General features: G+C 32.9%; 3 protein-coding genes across 4 annotated transcripts; 1 reads left to right on the top strand and 2 right to left on the bottom strand.

The window, feature by feature from the left end:
* Positions 1-9872: 9872 nt before the first annotated feature.
* LOC120123967 (agamous-like MADS-box protein MADS4) lies at positions 9873-12748 on the top strand. Its single transcript, XM_039142747.1, has 8 exons — positions 9873-10307; positions 11213-11294; positions 11485-11552; positions 11715-11814; positions 11957-11998; positions 12069-12110; positions 12261-12409; positions 12503-12748. The coding sequence occupies exons 1-8, from the start codon at positions 10123-10125 to the stop codon at positions 12579-12581; spliced, it is 747 nt and encodes a 248-aa protein (XP_038998678.1). The 5' UTR covers positions 9873-10122; the 3' UTR covers positions 12582-12748.
* An 810-nt stretch (positions 12749-13558) lies between these two features.
* LOC120123979 (disease resistance protein RPM1-like) lies at positions 13559-15534 on the bottom strand. Its single transcript, XM_039142757.1, has 2 exons — positions 14317-15534; positions 13559-14002 (listed from the first exon to the last, which is right to left on the bottom strand). Exons 1-2 carry the CDS (start codon positions 15532-15534, stop codon positions 13559-13561), a joined length of 1662 nt encoding a protein of 553 aa, XP_038998688.1.
* Positions 15535-17533: 1999 nt separating this feature from the next.
* Positions 17534-20489, bottom strand: LOC120123969. 2 transcript variants are annotated; one of them, XM_039142750.1, is made up of 5 exons: positions 20093-20489; positions 19388-19488; positions 19048-19161; positions 18011-18094; positions 17534-17792 (listed from the first exon to the last, which is right to left on the bottom strand). In XM_039142750.1, the coding sequence occupies exons 1-5, from the start codon at positions 20376-20378 to the stop codon at positions 17736-17738; spliced, it is 642 nt and encodes a 213-aa protein (XP_038998681.1). In that variant the 5' UTR covers positions 20379-20489; the 3' UTR covers positions 17534-17735. The 2 variants fall into 2 exon arrangements, with proteins under 2 accessions (XP_038998681.1, XP_038998680.1); XM_039142749.1 differs by having other exon boundaries at positions 17545-17792; positions 19388-19491; positions 20093-20479.
* Between the last annotated feature and the right edge of the window lie 672 nt (positions 20490-21161).

Below are 21161 nucleotides of genomic sequence, written 5' to 3'. Positions count from 1 at the left end.
ATCAGTGGAAATAAAAGATTATCAAGGAATAAGATTACGGTGAATGTTGTATTTTGTGTTTGGTTTGTTTATCAGGAATGCAAGATTACCGTGTTTGGTTAAAGGAATAAAAGATTATTAGAATGTATATTTGACTAAATTGTCGTTATTATATATTTGTTTTTTTAACAAGTTGAAAAATATTTATATATTTTCTTTAAAAAATTTAAATTCATAAAATTTATATATTTTTTTTTACAAAATTGAAAATACAAAAAGGTTTAATGAAAGGATAAAATTTTATTTTAACCCCTAAACTTCATATAAAATTTTAATTATAGATTTTTTTGTAAATCTAAAATAGTTTAAGGATAAATTTGTAATTTAACCTTCGTAGAATTTTTATTATTCAAATATAGAAGAATGATATTTTTGAAGAAAAAAAAATTAAGGGCATTTTAGTCCAAAACGCTAGTAATCTAACAATACCTAAGGAAAGGGATGTAATGACATTCCCGGTAATATACCCCAAAAAATTTACTATTAGTAATGTAAGATTATCGAGAATGACATTCCCCGGCCAACCAAACGGGGGAATGTGAATTTCATTCTCATGGGAATCTCACATTCCCCCAACCAAACACACTCTAAGGTGACAGTTCGGCCTCCGAGCTGGTCTAGCGTTAGCCAATCAAGTCTTATTGTTATATTAATTGACATTAGTACTCACTTTTTCGTAAGCTCAACCCCTATCCCTCCCTTAACAAAAAGAAAATCATACTATATATTCAAATAATTATTCAACAACCACAATTTTTTATATAATTTTTTAGCAAGCTTGTGCTTTTAAATTTTCGTACCATTTAAAAACTTACGATTCATTTAGCATTAAAATTTCATGTATTTGTATCTAAAGTAATTTTGAATGTTGTGCAACGGCCTGCTAATTATGTTTTCATTTTTTTTTGCCCGTAAACGGGTAAATTATTTGGGAAAATAGAGCAAGTAGAAGATTATTTTGGGATCTACGGTATTTTTTACAGTGTTCATTGAACTCGTCACGTCGATGTGATATGTTCTTATAAATAATATTTTTTATTTAAACTCGTTACGTTGAGGTGACGAGTTTCAACAAAATATATTTTTTTATTAAATTTTATCACATCGAGATAAAAAGTTTAAATAAAAAGCATCTTTTAGTATAACTCATCACCTCGACGTGATGATCTCCCAAGTCACTGTAACAAATGTCGTAGATCCCTAAATAAACTTCTACAAGCCCTATTGAGCTAATTAATTGAAATGTTTGTCCTATTGGGCCAAAAAAACCCTATGTTTCCATGTCAAAAGGGGCCAGGACCTTAAGTTTATAAAATGAATAATTAGAAAATATTAAAATTTGTTGCCCAAAATCATTTAATAAATTAGTATAAGCCAAGTGATAAAATATATAAATATAAATATATTAATTCGTATTTGAAACATAAACTCTATTTTTTTTAAATATTTCATTTAAAGCAATGAAGTATGCATAAACATTAGTCATCGAACATTGCTTAAGGTTTCACCAAATCACATGTTTTTCGGACCAAATTAGTACCATATTGTTTAACCTTAAATAGATATGTTTAAGATTGAACAAATTGAGCCTCTCTTCCATCTTTGTTTAACCTTAAATAGTTACGAAGTGAAACGTTAATCACTTACTTTAACAAAGAAAAAATTAAGCTCCTAAAGCAAAAAGAATATATAATTTGGACACTCTTGTTTTTCAAATAAGCATTATATTTACAATAATTTACTTAACTAATGATATTATATGAAAGATTTCAATCTTTATATATAAGTCCATCAATCTCGTGTTTGGTTATTAAATGGTGAGTTTTAATTGTTTTATTTAAAGATTATATAAATAATATAAAAAGATAAAATATTTAACAATTGTCCTAACCTATAATTATTTAATTATTTTGATCAATAAACTTTTAAAAATTATAAATGACCAATTTATTAAAATATTATAAAATCGTTATATGTCACTAATAGATGACGTGACATGTTAATTTAATTATCAATATCTCACTTGGTCACTCAATAGTTACTAAAATTTTATTTTTGTACTTTGTCAATATTTATAAGTAATAAATTAACTCCGACTAACCTACATCGTAAATTTAATTTTAATGGGTAAATCTCCGAATAAAGATTTTATACGTGTAAGAGGTATAATTTGGACTAGAAATGTAGGTTTATTGATGGCAAACAACGTGAATTACGCAAATGAGAAAAAGGGAGTGTGAATGTGGTCTTTACTTGGTGGGTTTTCCATGTGCGGTAGTTGAGAAAATTTGTCCAAAAAGTAAAGCATTATTGATGATAAAGTTGAATAAATTAACCCACTTTCATGCTTTTATACCCATCAATGATGTTCAATGCCACGTTTTTGGGACCCCAAACCCTAAACCATTCAATTCAAATCCCATATATATATATATATATATCGACCCGCTAGTAGTGGCGGATGCACTAAGCTCCCATAGGGGTCAAGTGCATCTCCATTATTTTAGAAATGTGGTTAAATTTAATTTAACGTGTTAAGGGAAAACATTACAATTTTTTCATACCCATTATTTTTAAGAAAATAAAATTATTTGGACCTCCATTCTAAAATTTCTGGATCCTTCACTTCCCGCTAGCACATCTCCTATAAGTTTCAAAGTTTTTGTGAAATCTAATGTCAAGTTTCATGACACTTAGCACTCTTCAATCCCCTAATCTGGAGACTGTGAGCATCCAATTATATGTGATTTTCGTAAACATAAAGTATCCAAAAATGGAATAAGGTCCACGTGTCATAATGGTTGACGTTGACCTTGCTCGCCTTTAAACGGCAGTGAAATCTGACATTTGATATTGCAATTTGAAGATGACTTTTATGAGGTAAATTGCATCAAATATCCTCCATGTTGGGCCAAATTGTATATTTTTGTTGATTTTTTTTAATATTTCAATCATATCCTCAAAGAAAAGTATTCCTTCGTTCTATTCTTTCTATCGATTTAATTATTGGGTTTTTTAACAATTCCTATCTAGGAGGGAGAAAAGAGTAATCTCTTGCTTCTAATGGATATTAAACCCACAACCTACAAGGAGAAACGAAGTGTCAACTGATAGCTTTTAACCACCTACTCTGAAGATTGTTGATCATGTTAAATGTTAAGTTAGATACGATATAATTAAAATTTTATATTAATCAATATGGTCGTTATCTCTAGAGGTTTCTGGTTCGAGCACCAACGACTATAAGATGTTTGAGTATTCATTGTCATATGATTGAGAATCTTTAGAACATATATTACCGCTTATAATCACCCTAGATTAATTAAAAAAAACTGACAAAATCAAAACTAACATTTAATGTTAAAAACAACATCTTTTAATCTTTAATATGCATCTTAGATACAAATTAATGAAATAAAAAAAATTTACCATCAGCTATTGGATTTGAATGGGATCTTTACTGATTGCTCCCCATGGCGTCAGCCTCGCAGCATTGATTTCGATGGTTCAGATTTCAGAATTTCGATGTAATTGAACGTCAACAAAGTTTATTTATTTATTTTGTTTTCGGGTAAACTATGCATTCAGCATCTAAACTATCAAGTTTAGTATATTTTAGTACCAAAACTTTCATGTTTTTCAAAACCGTACTTAAAGTTTAGTTTTTGTCTTATTTTAGTATTCTGACGGACATCCGTTAAGAACTTTAATTTTTATTTCATTTTAGTATCTCGTTCAAAATTTAACGTTGAGTTTTGAAAAAAAGAAAGTTTAGGTATTAGAACGGGCCAAAACTGATAGTTTATGTACTAAACACTAAAATGAAATGAAAACTAAACATTAGACATCGTTTTTTTTAAAAAATTGAAAGTTAATGTACTAAAAAAGATAAAATTTGATAGTTTAAATATTAAATATGTGGTTTACTCTATATTTTTCTCGATAAACCATAATTTATTTATTAAATCATAAAATTTCTAAACATGACTTGTAAAGTACGTTAAAACTTTCTAATCTTAATAGGGAGGAAAAGGTACGCACTAATATAAAAATATAGTCGTCTTTTATGCGAAAGCATGACCCCTACAAGGTAGAAACCTTATTTCCTTACCACCAACTCCCTTTAGATAGAATAATTTATTTTACTTTTTACCTAATAAACTAACGATTAATGATAAAATTAACCTGATTTATTTGACTCAAAATTTAACCTTGTTTTTAGTATAAAAATTCACTCCGACTCAAAAAAATTGACCTGGTGCAATTGGTCGGATAAGATATATATATCATTTTTTGTTAAGTAAAATAGAGATCTAATTAAAAAAAATAAAAGAGTATTATTTTCGGATCGATAAGATATATTTCACTCTAAATTTGAATCCAATAGGATATTTTTAAAAAATCCGACCCAAACTTAAATTTTCAATAAAAAAATTGGCATTATCTAATCGAATAGAAACTTATCATATTCAAATAAAAAATTAATTTTTATATATTTTGCATAAAATAAAAACACGTGTAACTAATATGATGCGTCTTTATCATAAGATAAGAATATAAATAATACAACATCCATGCAAAAGCAATAGATTCCTGGGTTTTCGCTAAACCAATTATACATAACAATAAATAACCTTAAAATCCACAATACCATGGTAGAGAATTAACAAAGAAGGCTTGAAAAGAAAAAACGTGGGAATCGTCGAGAAAATCAAGACATCTACAAGGAATTAATGGATGGATCGGTCTGGCTTTTGGTTTTGGACAGATCGATTAATGCGAAGCCATCGATCGCTGTCGAGTGGCCCCGCACTGATTCATGATTCAGCGTCTGCGAAGTGAAGGGCACAGTGGAACTGATGATGAATGGTTAACCATCGCTATCAAAAGGAAAAGCTTTTAACTTTATGATTTCAAAGACTGACTCACAAATTTATCATTTTATAGGAGTTAAAGTGTAATTTTATCATATATTATCTTATAATTTTATAGGATATATTATGTCTTTAGTGCCTAAACTATCAGTTTTAGTCCGTTTTAGTACCTAAACTTTCATTTTTTAAAACCATATCTAATGATTAGTTTTCATTTCATTTTAGTACCCGCCGTAAAAAACTTAACGTGTTTAGTACCTAAAATTATCAATTTTGGTTTGTTTTAGTACTTAAACTTTCATTTTTTTTTTTCAAATCTTAACGTTAAATTCTAAAATGAAACAAAAACTAAAGTTTTTAATGGCTGCTATTAAAATGAAACAAAAGCTAAAGTTTAGGTATGGTTTTGAAAAAAAATGAAAGTTTAGGTATGATTTTGAAAAAAATGAAAGTTTAAGTATTAAAACAGACCAAAACTGATAGTTTAAGTACTAAACTCATGATTTACCCCATAATTTTATAATACATAAAGGGACTTAGACACGATTTCACCGCATCAAGTTTGATCAAATATATCGAGACCTAGTGTTTAGCAAATATTTAAATCGAACCAAACGATATCAGTAGTTAAGGAGATGATTGTTATCTCTAGCGGTCTCAATTTCGAGCATAGCGTCTGTAGGGGTAGTTGAGCTTTCATTGTCAAATAACGCAGTCTTCCGAACATAGAACTACCTTGAAAAACATATTGGAAACAACATGTTGGAAAGATCAATTGTATGACAGATATATGACTATATTAATATTTGATATGAATTAATCGATTAATAAATCAAATATCAATAATAAAAAGTAGGATAAATTACACGCTTACTCACTAAACTTTACCCTATCTTATATTTCACTCACCGTACTTTCAATTTTTTCAATTTGGTCACTGAACTTTGGACATTGAACTTTTTTATCACTCGACCGTTAAATTTCTAACGGCGTTATGACGTTGCTAAATTGAAATTGAAAAAAAATTAAAAGTATAGTGAGTAAAATAGGAGAGAGGGTAAAGTTTAGTAAGTAAACGTGTGGTATGTTTTATTATTATAATAAGTCACGTAAGCACCTCGTTATTGAGTCAACGGTCGAGTGATCAAAAAATTTTAATGTCTAAAGTTCAGTGAGCAAATTGAAAAAAAATTAAAAGTACAGTGAGTGAAATAGAAGAGAAGGTGAAATTCAGTGAATAAGCGTGTAATTTACCCTAAAAAGTAAATCAATATCCTGTGCAAAAGTCAAATTGCACTTTAAATTGAGGTCCACTTCTTCCTTTAAATATATAATCATTTTGGGAAAATTTACTGGTTTCTTAAATTTGCTAGTGATGTGAACAAATTGACATACAAAATATAAACTAGTATTGAATATTAGGGGTGTTCAAAAATACCCGACTCTATGACCTGAACTAAAAAACTAGGTATTTTTCTATAAAAAAAATACTCAACACGACATTTTTCAGGTCGGACCCGGATCAAAAAATTTCATTTTTCCAAGTACCTTGTTATAATTATTTTTTATATAATATAATATTACATATTCAATTATTAATAATTTTATATATTAAATTAAACTAATAAAATTTAAAAAAAAGCCACCCACCCAATAATTGTATGTTTAGTAATTAATATAAGTTTTTGATAATATAAGTTTTATTTTTAATTTTTTTTTAATAATTTAAAAAAAATTAAAAACCCAGGTACCAGATTACCCGAATTACGGGTACCCGCAATATCTGGGTCGGGACACAGGCCGAAAAATCTAAAACCTGACCGGGTACCCGGATTTGAACACCCCTATTGAATATAACTAATATTTATTAAACATGTGTATTGGGTCTAATGGTATACTTTTTAATTAACAAGTATACTTTATTAAATATATAAATAGAAAATGTAATAAAATTACAGTCAAGTGGTATTTCTAGAAATTTGTTATGTTAATAAACTTGTAGAAAAAAATTAAAATTATTTATAATTTCAATTTTTTTTTTATTTTTTCTGTAAATTTTGTGTGACATAATCATAACGTGTGATGCGATAATAATTTACTTGAACGTCAAAAGATACTAACAAAATTGACTTGCTCCAACGTCCTTATAAAGCTAACTCTTTTTCCTATTTAATGTTATTGTTTAACAAGTTAATGTTGAACTAATTCCATTTAAGCAATTCATGCATGTTTGAAAGCCAAATTTGTTCCCATTGAGCATGTTTCAATATACTTAAACGTTGTGGTGTTGCACGTTTTCATAGTCACTTTCTTACGGGTCAAAACACCTCTTCCATGCCCCAAGCAACATATTATGGTTGGGCTGATGAATGAATAGAGAGAGTGTTGAGGACGGTTATATCTTCTGAAAATTTCGAATTCTTGTATAGTTTAAATATTTACTTGATCTTTTTATTGATAATATGATTTCACGTCTCTAAAATTTTATATCCTTTAATTTTTTAGGATAAATTATACAAATGATCTCTCGACTATAGGGTATTACTTTATTAAGTCCCTCGAGTATTAGAAGTTATAAAATGGTCCTTCGACTATATAGTGTTGTTTTGTTGAGTCCCTCGACTATTAAATGTTACAAAATGGTCATCCGACTATTCATTATGTTCCAAACTAGAAATGGACGGTATTTTTGAGCTGAACGTTAACCTATTGATGGTAATATGATAACAAATGATCTTAGAATCTCAAATAACTAACATATCACAGTCATCATGCTGACATCCAGCTTAAACAACCACCAAGTTTTTTGATGAAAAAGTACAAGTTTGGAACTTAATGAATAGTTGGGTGACCATTTTATAACTTTAATAGTCAAGGGACTCAAAAAGTAACATTATATAGTTATAGGACCATTTTTGTAACTTTTAATAGTCAAATAACTTGATAAAGCAATACCTTATAGTCAAGGGATCATTTATGTATCACCCAAAATTTTAATATATCTTCTTAAAATCCAGATATAAAATTCTACATCCATCCATGGTTGCACCAGGGATGGATCGAGAGAGGGATGGTCGTATCTTTTGAAAATTTTAAATTTTCATATATTTTAAGTATTTTCTTTATATTTTATATGGATAACCTAATTTCTTGTTCCTTAAGTTTTTTAATAAAACTTTCTTCAAGTTCACATACATATAAATTATATGTTAATCTAGAGTTGAACCATCAATTTTAAAGTAACAATGGACAAAGGGGTGAAGCCCAATAAAAGAGCATTTAATTGATCAATTAAAGTGGAAAAAAAGAAAATTTGAATGAATGTATAAATATATTTTCTTTTTTGTAACCATGTTTAAGTTATTGATGATTGGAACCATGTTTTATTCTTTTTGTAAAACACAAAATCTCCATTAGAGGTGGGATTACAATGATTCCATGGTTGGTTTGTAATTATAAGGGGATAAATTATAAATTTCATCACCGAATTTTACTCACTCTTCTATTTTACTCATTGAACTTTAAAAGTTTTCAATTTCCTCACTGAACGTATTACATTGGGTTTTTTGGTCATTGAACTTTATTCTCTCTCCTATTCTAGTCACCCCGTTGTTAAATAGTTAACGGTGTTACAGACGATGTGGTTTAGAAAACAAAATTTTCACCAAAATGACATCGTTTTGCTTATATATAATAGCATGTTTTAACGTTGTTAGCTATTTAATGGCCGACTGACCAAAAAACTTAATGTATTAAGTTCAATGAGAAAATTAAAAAGATTTAAAGTAAATGAGTGAAAAGGAGACAGATTTGTAATTTACCCATGTAAGGGAACATAAGAAAGTTCAGTTTGTTTTAAGGTTAGGTCATATGCCCAAAGAATCCGTAAATGGTCAGGTGAATTATCAGACATCTCTCTGCTTTCCACTGTAATCGACACGTGTCACTGCATTTATTGGTTAATGTTCCATCTCCTCATCTCCACCGTTAGATCACCGATCCAACTGCTGACATTATGAGACTGTACGAAATTTGTTACCTTCACTTGCTTGTTAAGTACTATTAGTTTTGAAATTAGGCAAACTTTTCAAATATTTTGAGTTAAATTGCTTTATAGGTCCCTTTTAGTTTTATAATTAGGCAAATTAAACCATGACTTGTCATTTACTCGGTTTAAATATATATTAAACCCATATTAATTTTAAAATTAAACAAATTAGAACATACATCCTAATTTTTAAATTTAAAAATAATTATTCAATAAGTACATTATGACCGTCATTTTACGGCTAAACTCTCGAGATAACGTTCTCGAATAAATTAATTCACGAGATAATGCACTCCTCAGATTAATTGCTCAAATAGGGTGAAATCTACAGTGTTGCTCGTAGGTCGCCATGCCATCCGGGCGACCTACTAGGTCGCCATGTCTTCCCGGCGAGCTATGAGAGAGATTGCATGTGTCATGCACGTTCCAACACGTTGGGCATCCGAAGCCATCCGACCGAGGGCATCCGACCGAGGGCATCCGAGCGAGCTATGCGAGGGCATCCGAGGGCAAGAGGAATCACGCGAGGAGCAGGAGGAGTGCATGGCGACCTACAAGGTCGCCCGGAGTGCATGGCGACCTATGCTGGGAAGCTGCCACGCCGTAGGTCGCCCAGAAGGCATGGCGACCTACGGCCAATTCGCCCTATTTGAGCAATTAATCTTGGGAGTACGTTATATCGTTAAATAAACAATTCGAGAACATTATCTCGAAAATTTTGCCGTCATTTTACTACTATTTATTTTTGTCCCGTAAAATTTTATCTTCACTTCGCCCTTGAATGCGTTACACCTTTCATTAGTGCGCTACAAAGTTCACTTCAGATTATAAGCAATACTTTCTCGATAAATATCGGGCTCAATGATAAGTACATCGTAGTCGGACAGAGAACGTAGGCTCGAATTAGTCTTCGATGACCATAAAACAAAACTAAAGATGCATTATATATTTTGCAATCAAGTTCTTAGTTAAGAATATCAAAAAGACCAAGAGAATAAATGGAGAAGAGGGGGGCCATTAAAGACCCTCACCAAGAAGAACCAAAAAACTAGTGAACCCCATTTCTTTCGGTTTTGAACCTATCAAAAGGGAAGGTTTCCTTGGTTTTAGGGTTAGGGTTTTGGTTTGATTCTGAGAAGGAGAAATTACTAAAACAAAAAAATGGGGAGAGGTAGGGTTGAGCTGAAGAGGATTGAGAACAAGATCAACAGGCAAGTGACTTTTGCAAAGAGAAGAAACGGTTTATTGAAGAAAGCTTACGAGCTTTCAGTTCTATGTGATGCTGAAGTTGCTCTCATCATCTTCTCCAATAGAGGAAAGTTGTACGAATTTTGCAGTAGCTCAAGGTATACATAGCTACATACATGCATATACATACATATATCATCACCACCACCATCATCAAAACAACTAACCCCTCTTTTTTGCAGCTGCTCTCATCATATTTGTTATGTTTTCTTGCTTTGTTGGAATGTTTATAAAGTGTTCTTTCTTCATGTAGATCTGAGAAATGTAGGGTTAACAATTTTTCTTCTGAATTTGAAGAATACCCCAAAGATCTGCTCATATGTTTTCAGCTCTTTGTTAAGCTTCCTAGGGTTTTAATTTATTTTTAAAAAAAATATAGTTTTTAATGTTTGTTTTGATTGTGAAAAGTTGGGGGGGGGGGGAAAGAAACATGTCTGAAAATCAAACCAGACAAAAACCCAATGGATCTTTGTAATAAAAAAGATCCCCATGTTTTCTTGTGATACAATTGAGCTTCTCCAGAGATGTCATTGATCCAATCAGAGCAGGGAAGACAAACAAGAAATTTCAGTACAGTCTCGGATTCCCAAACCTTTTCCTGTTTTTCGTCGGAGGATTTATGTCTTATTCTCTCCCCCGATCAGTTTAAACGATGTATAAACGGAGAGATCTCTTCATGAATGCCTCTGGGTTTTCTAGGGTTTTGATTTTCCTTTTTCACAAAAGCTGATTTTAGTTGTTGTCATTATGCTTCATTAATTGACTTGCATATCCTTAATTTTAACTACATAACTGTCATTACACGACACTATAACGAATGTTGTTTTGTATTTTTTTAGATCATGTTAATATTCATTACGTCTATAATTATAATAAACACGATACCATTGAAGCATTATTTACGATTATGATTGTTTGAGAACAAATATTATCGTTATATTTTATCAATAAACTTGTATATCCTTAATCTTAACCAAAATTTATCTAATTAATAATGTTGTAGTATGCTCAAAACATTGGAGAGGTACCAGAAATGCAACTATGAAGCTCCCGAGCCAAATATATCATCTAGGGAGGCTGCACTGGTAACATCTAACCCTCTACTCCGAGTTATATAAACATTCATTTTAATCACTGAATCTCAGTAAATCGTGATAACAAGAGTTACTCATTATTTAATCGAGGGTAAACTACACTAATAATTTCTGAACTTTCATCCGAGACTTGGATGCCCTACAAATCAAACAATACAAGTTGTTCATGATAACTTTACAGGAATTAAGCAGTCGGCAAGAATATCTGAAGCTTAAAGCACGTTATGATGCCCTACAAAGGTCGCAAAGGTGAGTTAGAAAACAACCAAAATGGTCCAATGATGTTAATGTATATATCTAATAATCAAAATTTTATAATATTTTTATGTATTCATAGAATCCCTGAGAATCATATTATTATTATAAATATATTTCAATATACATTCATATATATATTTTTTTATTTATTAGGAATTTACTGGGAGAGGATTTGGGTCCTTTGAACAGCAAAGAGCTTGAGTCGCTTGAAAAACAGCTTGATTCATCACTGAAGCTAATCAGATCAACTCGGGTACTTTTACATATTTCTCCAGATCGAATAAAATTATAAAATTTTCAAGTAAATCAGTGAAAATTTTCAGTCTGCTTGCAAATTTTTCATGTAAATTACAGTAAAATATTTTTTCATGTGATTAAATATTGTGTTGTTGTAGACCCAATACATGCTTGATCAGCTCACTGATCTCCAAAGAAAGGTATGCCATTAACTATCTTAATTAATTAATTACAAGATTGATTCTTTAAATACCATGATCTTTAATGCAGGAACATCTTCTTAATGAAGCCAATAATACCCTAAAACAAAGGGTAAGCTTTCTCTCTTATTAACTAAATTCAGTCCGAAAAAATTTAGAATAAAAAATAAAAATAAAAATATTCTTTTTATTATCGAATCAAAATCAAACTAAATTGAATGAAAATCGAAATCGAATTACGGTTCGGATCGGTTTAATACAGTTAGTGGAAGGGTACCAAGTAAATCCACTACAGCTGAATCCAAATGCAACGGAAGATGCTGGCTATGGCCGTCAACCGGTTCACCATCATCCTTATCATGGTGATGCCTTCTTCCATCCACTGGATTGTGAACCGACTTTACAAATCGGGTACGTAAATTTCGATTCGATTTTCAATTTTCTAAAGAAGCACGGTAATTCGAATCGATCTCCGATTTTCTCGATTTTTTTGTCCGATTGCAGATACCAGCATGATCCGATGTCGGTCGTCACCGCGGCAGGTCCGAGTGCGAACAACTACATGACCGGTTGGTTAGCATAGTATTTATATACGGAGGAGGAGAAACCATGGGAATGGATTTCTTGGTAAGAAACTAGTTTATGTTGTTCCATGAAAAACAAATACGCATAATGTCATGGATTTATTATTATTGTTATTATTATAAGCTATGAGAAACTCAGTGTGAGCTATACAATGCATCTTTGTAAGAAGATTACTTCCAACTTTTCTTTGAGATTAGTCTTTAATTAGTTCGAATTTTTATTGATACGAGGAGGAGATAATTGTATCTCGCTCTTCTGCTAAAGCTGAATATCGAGTCACAACATCATCAATGGATAAACATGATATGACTGAAATCTCTCATACTTTTTGGTCCATTGGTATCTCATACATCCTCTAATCATATCATGTTTGTCTATTGAAAGAGGATGTACGTGATATTGACGGCGTATGAGATCACTCACTCATACATAAGAATCGAAGTTAGCCGATCAAACTTTTTTTTTAAAAGAAAATGAAAATTCATTTTTTTTAAGTTAAAGTAACATGTATCACTCATCTATTGGTTAATTTATACCATGCATGTCAGCATTCTATGATAGCAATAGGAGATACTATGACAAGAAAGTTGAGTGGCCAAAATGGATAGTAAAAATTCTTAAATGGACACAATGTTTGATATAGTTGAGTGGCCAAAGACCCAAAGTGGTTTCTTACAAACAAAAACTTTGGAATTTGATTTTAGGGATAAAACAAATTTTAGTCCCCAAATTTATTTTGGGAAAATTACATATATAGTCACTTAACTATCACTTTGGTTCTATTTTTCTTTTCAAAATTATATCTAACGTTATATTTTAGTCACCTACTATTAAAAAAATAAACAAAATCATTGACCCAATCTAACGAATTGAACCTAACCGAATACAATCTAAACCCAAACTAATTCAACCCGAAATAATCCAATCCAAACATAATCTGAACGATCCAATTGTGACACACAAAAACGTTGGAAACTAGAAGGTTGCATTTAATGGCAAAGTTGTACTATTAGTTATAATTGATCTAGACGTGGACCAAGAAAAATTGGCATTCCAAGATTCGATTATTTCATCTTCTTCAGATTCTTCATCGTCACTTTCTTCAATCTCATCGCCTGCTTTTGATGCTTTGATCGTCTCCAGCTCCATTGCTACTTGTTTCATGGTCGGCCTTTTCTTTCCGTTAAGATCCAAGCATCTTCTTGCCAGCTTAGCCGTTGCTGTAATCTCTTTCTCCGGATCGTCATTTACTATGGTCGAATCGACGATGTCGAGCAACGAATTCTCCTGCATCGACATCAGAAAGTATGATATCAAGCTCCTCGCCTCGTCCGATTGATCTGACAACACCGGCTTTCGTCCCGTTAAGAGCTCGACAAGAACAACCCCGAAGCTATAGACATCACTCTTCCCCGTAAACTGATTCGATCAAAAATACTCAGAATCCATGTATCCGAACGACCCCTGCACTTGGGTGGTCAAATGAGTCTGTTCGAGCGAAATCGATCTCAATGTTCCGAAGTCCAACACTTTGGCACGGTATTTATAGTCAAGGAGTATGTTGCTAGACTTGATGTCTCGATGGTAAATCGAGACGGAAGCGGCGGAATGCAGATAGAACAGGGCGTCGGTGGTTTCTGTCGCGATCCGTAGGCGCATGTCCCATGTCAAAGGGAATTCTTCGGTTTGGTAATGGATCAGATCGTAAAGTGTGCCGTTTTGGATGGAAATACTATGCCAAGCCAATTGTCAAATGCCAATGGGTTTACATTGCAACGAAAAGCGATAAGAAGAGGAAGATTTTTCAGCTTCACAAGTCCTGCAGGAAGCTCATTGATTTGAGTGTCCTTCATAAGTAGAGACTGCAAATTGTAAAGCTTGCCGATGGAATTCGGAAGCTCTTTCACTTGAGTTCTTGTTAGGCTAAGGTATCTCAAATTGAATAAATTCATCAATTCATCTGGGGGTTCCTTGATCGGAGTGTCTTCCAAATCCAACACTCTCATCAATTTAAAACCAGAGGGCAGTTTGTTGAAGGAGGATTTAGAGGTTCCATCCACAGCAAAAACAAATAATGCACGAACCCGAGATAGTGCTGTCTCACTTGCAGCTTTCAACTCATTCCCCTTTGCTTCAATTGACCAACGACGGGTTCCATCGTCTTTCACTTCTTCTTTACCATCAGATTTGGCAACAAGCTTTACAGATTTTGATATGGAAACAGCAAATTCCCGCAAAATGTCATGCATCTCCAATGCTCTGGCTTCCCCGATCCATTCCTGCTGCAAATCAACTCGGATAGGTATCTCTCCGCAACAACTTACACTTAGCTCCCGATTTAGGTTGTTATAAACTCCATCCCATTCGGCAATCGAGCTCTTGGAAGCCATCAAACCGCCCAAGGTCACAATGGCTAATGGCAAGCCTTGACATTTTGCAACCAGCTTTCTTGCTGAAGGTTCAAGATATGGTGGGCAGTGTCCACCTTTGCCAACAAAAGCTTTCTTCCAAAAAAGGGCTATACTATCATCAAACGGCAAGTGTTTAAGGGGAAAGATATGCTTTACAACTCCAAATTCGAAGGAAGCAACGTCCTCCTTCAGCATAGTGAGCAAGATTCGACTTCCCTTCGTATTGGCACGAAGTGCTATGCTGATATCTTGCCACAAATTGGTGCTCCAAACATCATCGATCACAATAAGATATCTCCTTGGCTGCAAGAAGTTCACAAGTTCCTCCAGCAGTTCTAGATAACTCATGAAGTCGAGGTTGATCACTGGATCCATTTTTTCTTTCGACTTGTTGTAGAGCCCTTTGAGGATGGACTTCAATAGGTCTGTGACAACATATTGTTGTGAGACAGTGACCCAGGCACAACAATCGAAATGTTGCTTCACAACTTGTTTGTTGAAGGTGTTGGCGACCAGAGTTGTTTTACCTAGACCGCCCATCCCGACCACAAAAATCACGGTTTAGTATTTAAACATGAAAGTCTTTTATTTAAACATGTTTACTATTTAAAATGTCGGTTTTAATTTGTTTCAATATCTAATTTTTTAATTTTTTTAAAATTCATACTCAATATCTAGCTTTTATTTCATTTTACGACCCTAACGTAAAAAACTTAACGCATTTAATACGTAAACTATTAATTTTGATTTATTTTAATACCTAAACTTTTAATTTCTTTTTTCAAAACATAACCACAAGGTTTTAACATAGATAATTTACGTGACACAAAAAGTACTTTACATGATTATAAGAGAACCAATGTCACCTAACATGTGATTCTCTTTGGTTGGCAGACTCAACTTACGCGATCTTTTAGGACTAGACGGCCACGATTGGTCTTTAGTAAGAAACATGAAAGCCATTTATTTATGGGTAAACTACAAGTTTAGTATTTAAGCTATAAGTTTTAGTTAATTTTAGTACATAAACTTTTAATTTTTTTTTAAATTATACTCAACATTTGGTTTTTATTAGTCAACTCATAGGGTCTTTTACAACTGGACGGCCACGATTGGTCTTTAATAAGAAACATGGAAGTCAACTATTTATAAGTAAACTACGCGTTTAGTATTTAAGCTATCAGTTTTAGTTAATTTCAGTACCTAAATTTTTTTTTTCAAAATCATACCTAATATTTAGTTTTTATTTCATTTTAGTACCCTACCGTTAAAAACTTAATGTGTTTGGTACCTAAACTATCAATTTTGGTCCGTTTTAATATATAAACTTTAAATTTTTTTCAAAACTTAACGATAAGTTTTTAGCTTATATAATTTATATGACACAAAAATACTTTACATGCTTATAAGAGAGAACCAGTGCTACCTAATAAGTGATTTGCTTTGGTTCATGGAACGGGTACGAAATCGCAATTCATTAATTTTATTGTTTGCGGTTCATTAGGGTAGACTTCTTTATAACAAATATTGATTCGATGATAAAGTTTTTAATAATGTCTATATGTTAAACAATGAAAATGTAATATTTTTTAATAATTATTTAGTTATTATAAAATTGAAAGACTAAGTTTATAATTAAACCGATTGCCTTGAACAATAAAAACACAATAATAAAGAATATTTGAGATTTCAATTTTATTTTCTCTTTTTCTTCCCACTCTTTCACTGTTCTCCATCTTCCTTTCTTTTCCTTACGCCGATCTATCTTCCTTTATTTTTCTTTATCAAAGTGCCTATCAAGAGAATCTGCCGACTCCACCGGCAATGACTAGCAAGATCAACCCTTACACCGTCTTCATTACCGTCCCTTCCACCCCTTCTCCTACTGAACTCTTACCCCTATCTTTGTTTCCTTTGTATTTGTTGTGATGAATTTTTGTTTTCTTTGCTTTTTCTGTGATGGGTTTATGTTTTCTTTGATTTGCTGTGGTGGATAATCTTTTGGCTTCTTGTGATTTTTGGTACTCTAATTTCGTCGTTCCGATACTCGAACAAACCGTGAATTGGAACGAGATTCGAACGATCCTAGGAATAACTCTTCAAGTCCCCCCTTTGCCTTGCGGCTCAAGAGTGAAGATTTCAAAGGAGCGCCGGCAACACCAAAACGCAGAACTCAGCCCTTAATCTAGGAGTGCCGTCATCATCGATGGATAATGAAACATCCATGGAGCAGCGTAACAGAAGAAAAGAAAAAGAAACATGCAGCACATCGACTGTTTCAGAAACATCTACTTCAACCGAACCACAGTTCCCGACATTTTCTCAAGGAGGAAGCCAATATTTTGTCTCATACCGGTGCGTGGCTAGGACAGGCAGAGAGATCTTAATCGATGGGTTGATGTCATAGAAGAGCGGATATATACGTACACACATTTATCTTCAAAATATGACTAGAATGGTATGAGACACCGTATGCTATTTGCATACTAATTTCTGATTAACATAATGAATACCGTATACGAAATCAAATACAAACTGACATCATGTCTTACCGAAGGTGTTACATACATATTTCAACGATGATTATCTGTGCCTATATGATGGTGCCCTTTTGGTTAATCAAAGAACATAAGCTAACTACTTGAGAAACTAAAAAGAAAATCGAGAAGGGCAATCACATCCCTACATGATCGCATCTTCTACAGAGAAAAAGGAAAGAAGATTAAAGAATGAAGATCGTATTACAAGAAGTACTTCATCCGGTTATCTCTCCTCATAGCATTGTATACAGCTTGAACCTATACGACACAATGAGTTCGATTAGAGTACGTACAATCCTCGGTCAATTGAAGCAACTTTTTATTTTGTATCTTTCGCTCTTTAAGACGGAAAATTAATGTATAACAATGAAAAATGTGATTGCATGAGCGCACATATTAGGCAAATGCCATGATGTTTTTGCATGTATGCTAATTGGGTGCGTGTGAGAGATAGAGAGAGCAGAGGGAGTGGAGACCTGTTCACTAGAAACGACCCGAACAGGACCGATGTTGACAGATACATATTTCCCCCTAGATGAAACCTTCTGCCTCACCCGACCCTGTTATGAAACCTTGTCAAATGTAGTTTATATATATATACACACACAGAGCACACACATATATTGTATACTTGCTTGCATGGATGAATTAATACAACTTCTTGATAAAATAAAGAAAAATGGAAATAACGGTTCGTGTTTCAACAGTGTCTACAAGCAAAAGTATAACCAATTTCAGCTGAAGGCAAGACTTCTTTGCGAAGACATTCCAATACAAGATATATCTCCAGTCATTATCTAAATCAAAACTATTTTCCCCCCCTGAAAGAAAATTGCTTGAGATCATAGCACAAATGATAAATCATTTGCCATTTATTCAAATACCTCAAAGAGACCCACAACAGAATCTTTCACATTTATGTTGGTAGTTACTCTGTAGCACACACAATGTTTCGCGCGAGTTGATACTCACTCACTTCAATGGTAGCAGCAGTTTTGATTTTACCCGTAATGTGGACTCTAAAACTTCCATTTAACCCTTCAATTTCTATTTCTATCAAAATTTCCAAATTATTTCACAGTCAAAATCTGCCTGTTAGGTAGTACTTAGCTGATACAATGCACGCTCCCGGGTACCAATTTATTCGGTAAGCAATTATTAGTTCTATAGAATCCAGTAATGTTCAATACAAGAGTGCAATACATGTGCATTTCACCAAAGTCTTTCTAGTTGAGATCTTGCCTCCGGGGCATACTCCTAACAAAGTGGTTTTTATATAAACTAACACCAAGTCCGGAAGTTCTCTACACAGATATATTTGAGATGTCATGGATTCATCTTCTTCCCAAAAGTAAATGTGTAAACCAAAATGGTAGTTTTCACCATCACAGAAACCTAGGTTCATCTACTTATAAACTAATTACCTCAAATTTGTCCTGTTGTCTATTTAAAACGCATAAATAAACGGGCATAACAATAATTGATTTTCACTGTTACAGATGAGTATAGGTACCTCAGGAATCGGCTGTTGTAACACAGATTCCACAGCAGCAACCATAGCTTGCACAAAATCATCACCTCCGGTTCCTATTGCTATAAATCCTCTAACAGTGGGATATGAGTTGAGCTGACAAGTTTTTTTTAAAAAATCAACTCAGCAACCAGAAGAACATCAGAGCTTTTAGTATCTAAAATATAGCAAGTTGCATGTACTGCAGACAACCTAACAAAGAAATATTCACTCCAGATGAACTCAATCCCTTCAGGTGTAGTTTAAAACCGAACGGAAAAATATAGTCTCAAAGACTCGAACCCCTAGAGAAAATCAGGAATAAGCAGATTATATGACATACCTTCTGATCCAAGGCAAGCCATTCATTAGTTGAATCATCCGCTACTGTACCACCAATAATCACATTTGTTGTTTGGCCAACTCTCCCTTCTTTCTTTGATACCTCTGAAATCGAAAACCAAAAAGCCTGTATAAATAAATCTATGCTTGTGCTTCTACAAGTAAATGGAAAAGAAAAAGGCAACAGTTTAGATACATCGATTTAAGTGGGCATCAAATTTCATTTTATAAACTTATAAGTAAATAAACATGAGACTGAAGACATGTATGCGATAAGATCTATCTAAAGAACCGTGTCATTTACCTTTCAAGGTGTAGTAATTCCTCTTACTCGAACTCGAATGTGTATAACAAATATAAATATACTTCTGTCTAATTTTTTTTAAGTTTTTCTATATTTTTGGAGAAATATATTATTGCTCAAAAGTTTCTAACTTCTTTCAATATTATTGCTCAAAAGTTTCTAACATTGATGCTGCTAAGCAGAATCAGATTAATTAAATTATAGTTCTATTGGCTCTATCCTACTTAAAAGTATTTCAAATGTAATTTTCGTCGGCATTTGGTTCAATTTTCACTAATGAAAGCTACATCGACCTCTTTTCTACATAAGAAAAATCTATTTATCCAGTTTCTAATCAACTAAATAACAATAATTTATCTCGAAAAAAAATGAAAACAACTTGAATCCAAAAGTGGAAGGAACCTGAAATTGCTTTGAGAACGGCTTCCTGAGGCGGCCCTTGGTCAAGTTCATCCTCCTCGGATTTGGAAGACGACGGAGACGGCGTTTCATTTCGAGAGCAACACAGTTTAGGAATCCCGTTCCAAAAGTGAACGCCTCGAGCCCTAACGACCGCCGTCCCGTAAATGCCACCGCTCCCTCTCTTGGAAGCAGCAAAGCTCCTCAACGAAAGGAAATCCCAGCTCCGCCGCAGAGGCCTCCACGCCTCCGTCGTGGAGACGGAACGCAATACCATTCTGCACGCCATCTCGGATCCTTATTCTTTAGCGTGTGTTTTTGTTTTGAATATGATTCCAATTCTCTGGGATTCCATTATATACGAAGGCTCCATCCATTAAATTAACGATATTTTTTCTCTTTCACTGGTTTGTTATGGGCGCGCCCCAAATTTTCGCTCGCCTTCTCACTCACTACTCGAAGTTACGTGATTGGCCTTCTCTTTAACTATGTTAAATGGACCTTACACGTAGGAATGGGTACCGAATCCGACGGATTTTGACTCGATCTATTTTAATCGGATTTTTTTTAAAAAAAATTGGATTCAAGTCGATTTAGGTCTGATTTTTTTAAGTTTATATTCGGGTTGGGTTTGGATTTGCGTTGAAAGATATTCTACCCGACCCAAATAATTGTAATTTGACCATATATATTTAGAGATAATTACAATAATATCCCTCTATATATTATATTCTTTTGATTAAATTTATATTTTTATTGAATAAAAATAATATTTTATAATAAATATACTATTTTGGACCAAATCAAGTTGATTTTGAATTTTACCTAAAAAAATTAGTTTGAGTTTAGGTCGGGTGAGAGGTGTATATTTTTTGTGTCAGATGAAATATTTATAATTTTTATGTCAGGTAAGTGGACCAGAATTATGACTTGCCCCGCCCTATGCCCTTCCCTACTTACGGGTGTAATCGAGTCAAATTGAGCTTAAACTACACCAATAAGCCAAACAAATTTAATTAGGGTAAATTTCAAAATTTCATCACTAAACTTTATTCTCTCTTCTATTTTGCTC

Source organism: Hibiscus syriacus, unplaced genomic scaffold (genome assembly GCF_006381635.1).
Source record: "Hibiscus syriacus cultivar Baekdansim isolate YM2019G1 unplaced genomic scaffold, ASM638163v2 tig00110407_pilon, whole genome shotgun sequence".
Taxonomy (NCBI): domain Eukaryota; kingdom Viridiplantae; phylum Streptophyta; class Magnoliopsida; order Malvales; family Malvaceae; genus Hibiscus; species Hibiscus syriacus.
This window is presented reverse-complemented; position numbering and strand designations above follow the sequence as displayed.

What these genes read in the sequence shown, in the direction of transcription:
- LOC120123969 (XM_039142749.1), bottom strand. Translation starts at nt 20,378, where the DNA reads ATGGCGTGCAGAATGGTATTGCGTTCCGTCTCCACGACGGAGGCGTGG. An exon ending in CGTTCTCAAAGCAATTTCAG is followed by an intron (nt 19,492 to 20,092) that starts GTTCCTTCCACT and finishes TTTCGATTTCAG; the next exon opens with AGGTATCAAAGAAAGAAGGG. An exon ending in TACAACAGCCGATTCCTGAG is followed by an intron (nt 18,095 to 19,047) that starts GTACCTATACTC and finishes GTTTCATAACAG; the next exon opens with GGTCGGGTGAGGCAGAAGGT.
- LOC120123967 (XM_039142747.1), top strand. Translation starts at nt 10,123, where the DNA reads ATGGGGAGAGGTAGGGTTGAGCTGAAGAGGATTGAGAACAAGATCAAC. An exon ending in GAATTTTGCAGTAGCTCAAG is followed by an intron (nt 10,308 to 11,212) that starts GTATACATAGCT and finishes ATAATGTTGTAG; the next exon opens with TATGCTCAAAACATTGGAGA. An exon ending in ATAATACCCTAAAACAAAGG is followed by an intron (nt 12,111 to 12,260) that starts GTAAGCTTTCTC and finishes GGTTTAATACAG; the next exon opens with TTAGTGGAAGGGTACCAAGT.
- LOC120123979 (XM_039142757.1), bottom strand. Translation starts at nt 15,534, where the DNA reads ATGGGCGGTCTAGGTAAAACAACTCTGGTCGCCAACACCTTCAACAAA. An exon ending in TTGACAATTGGCTTGGCATA is followed by an intron (nt 14,003 to 14,316) that starts GTATTTCCATCC and finishes TGATCGAATCAG; the next exon opens with TTTACGGGGAAGAGTGATGT.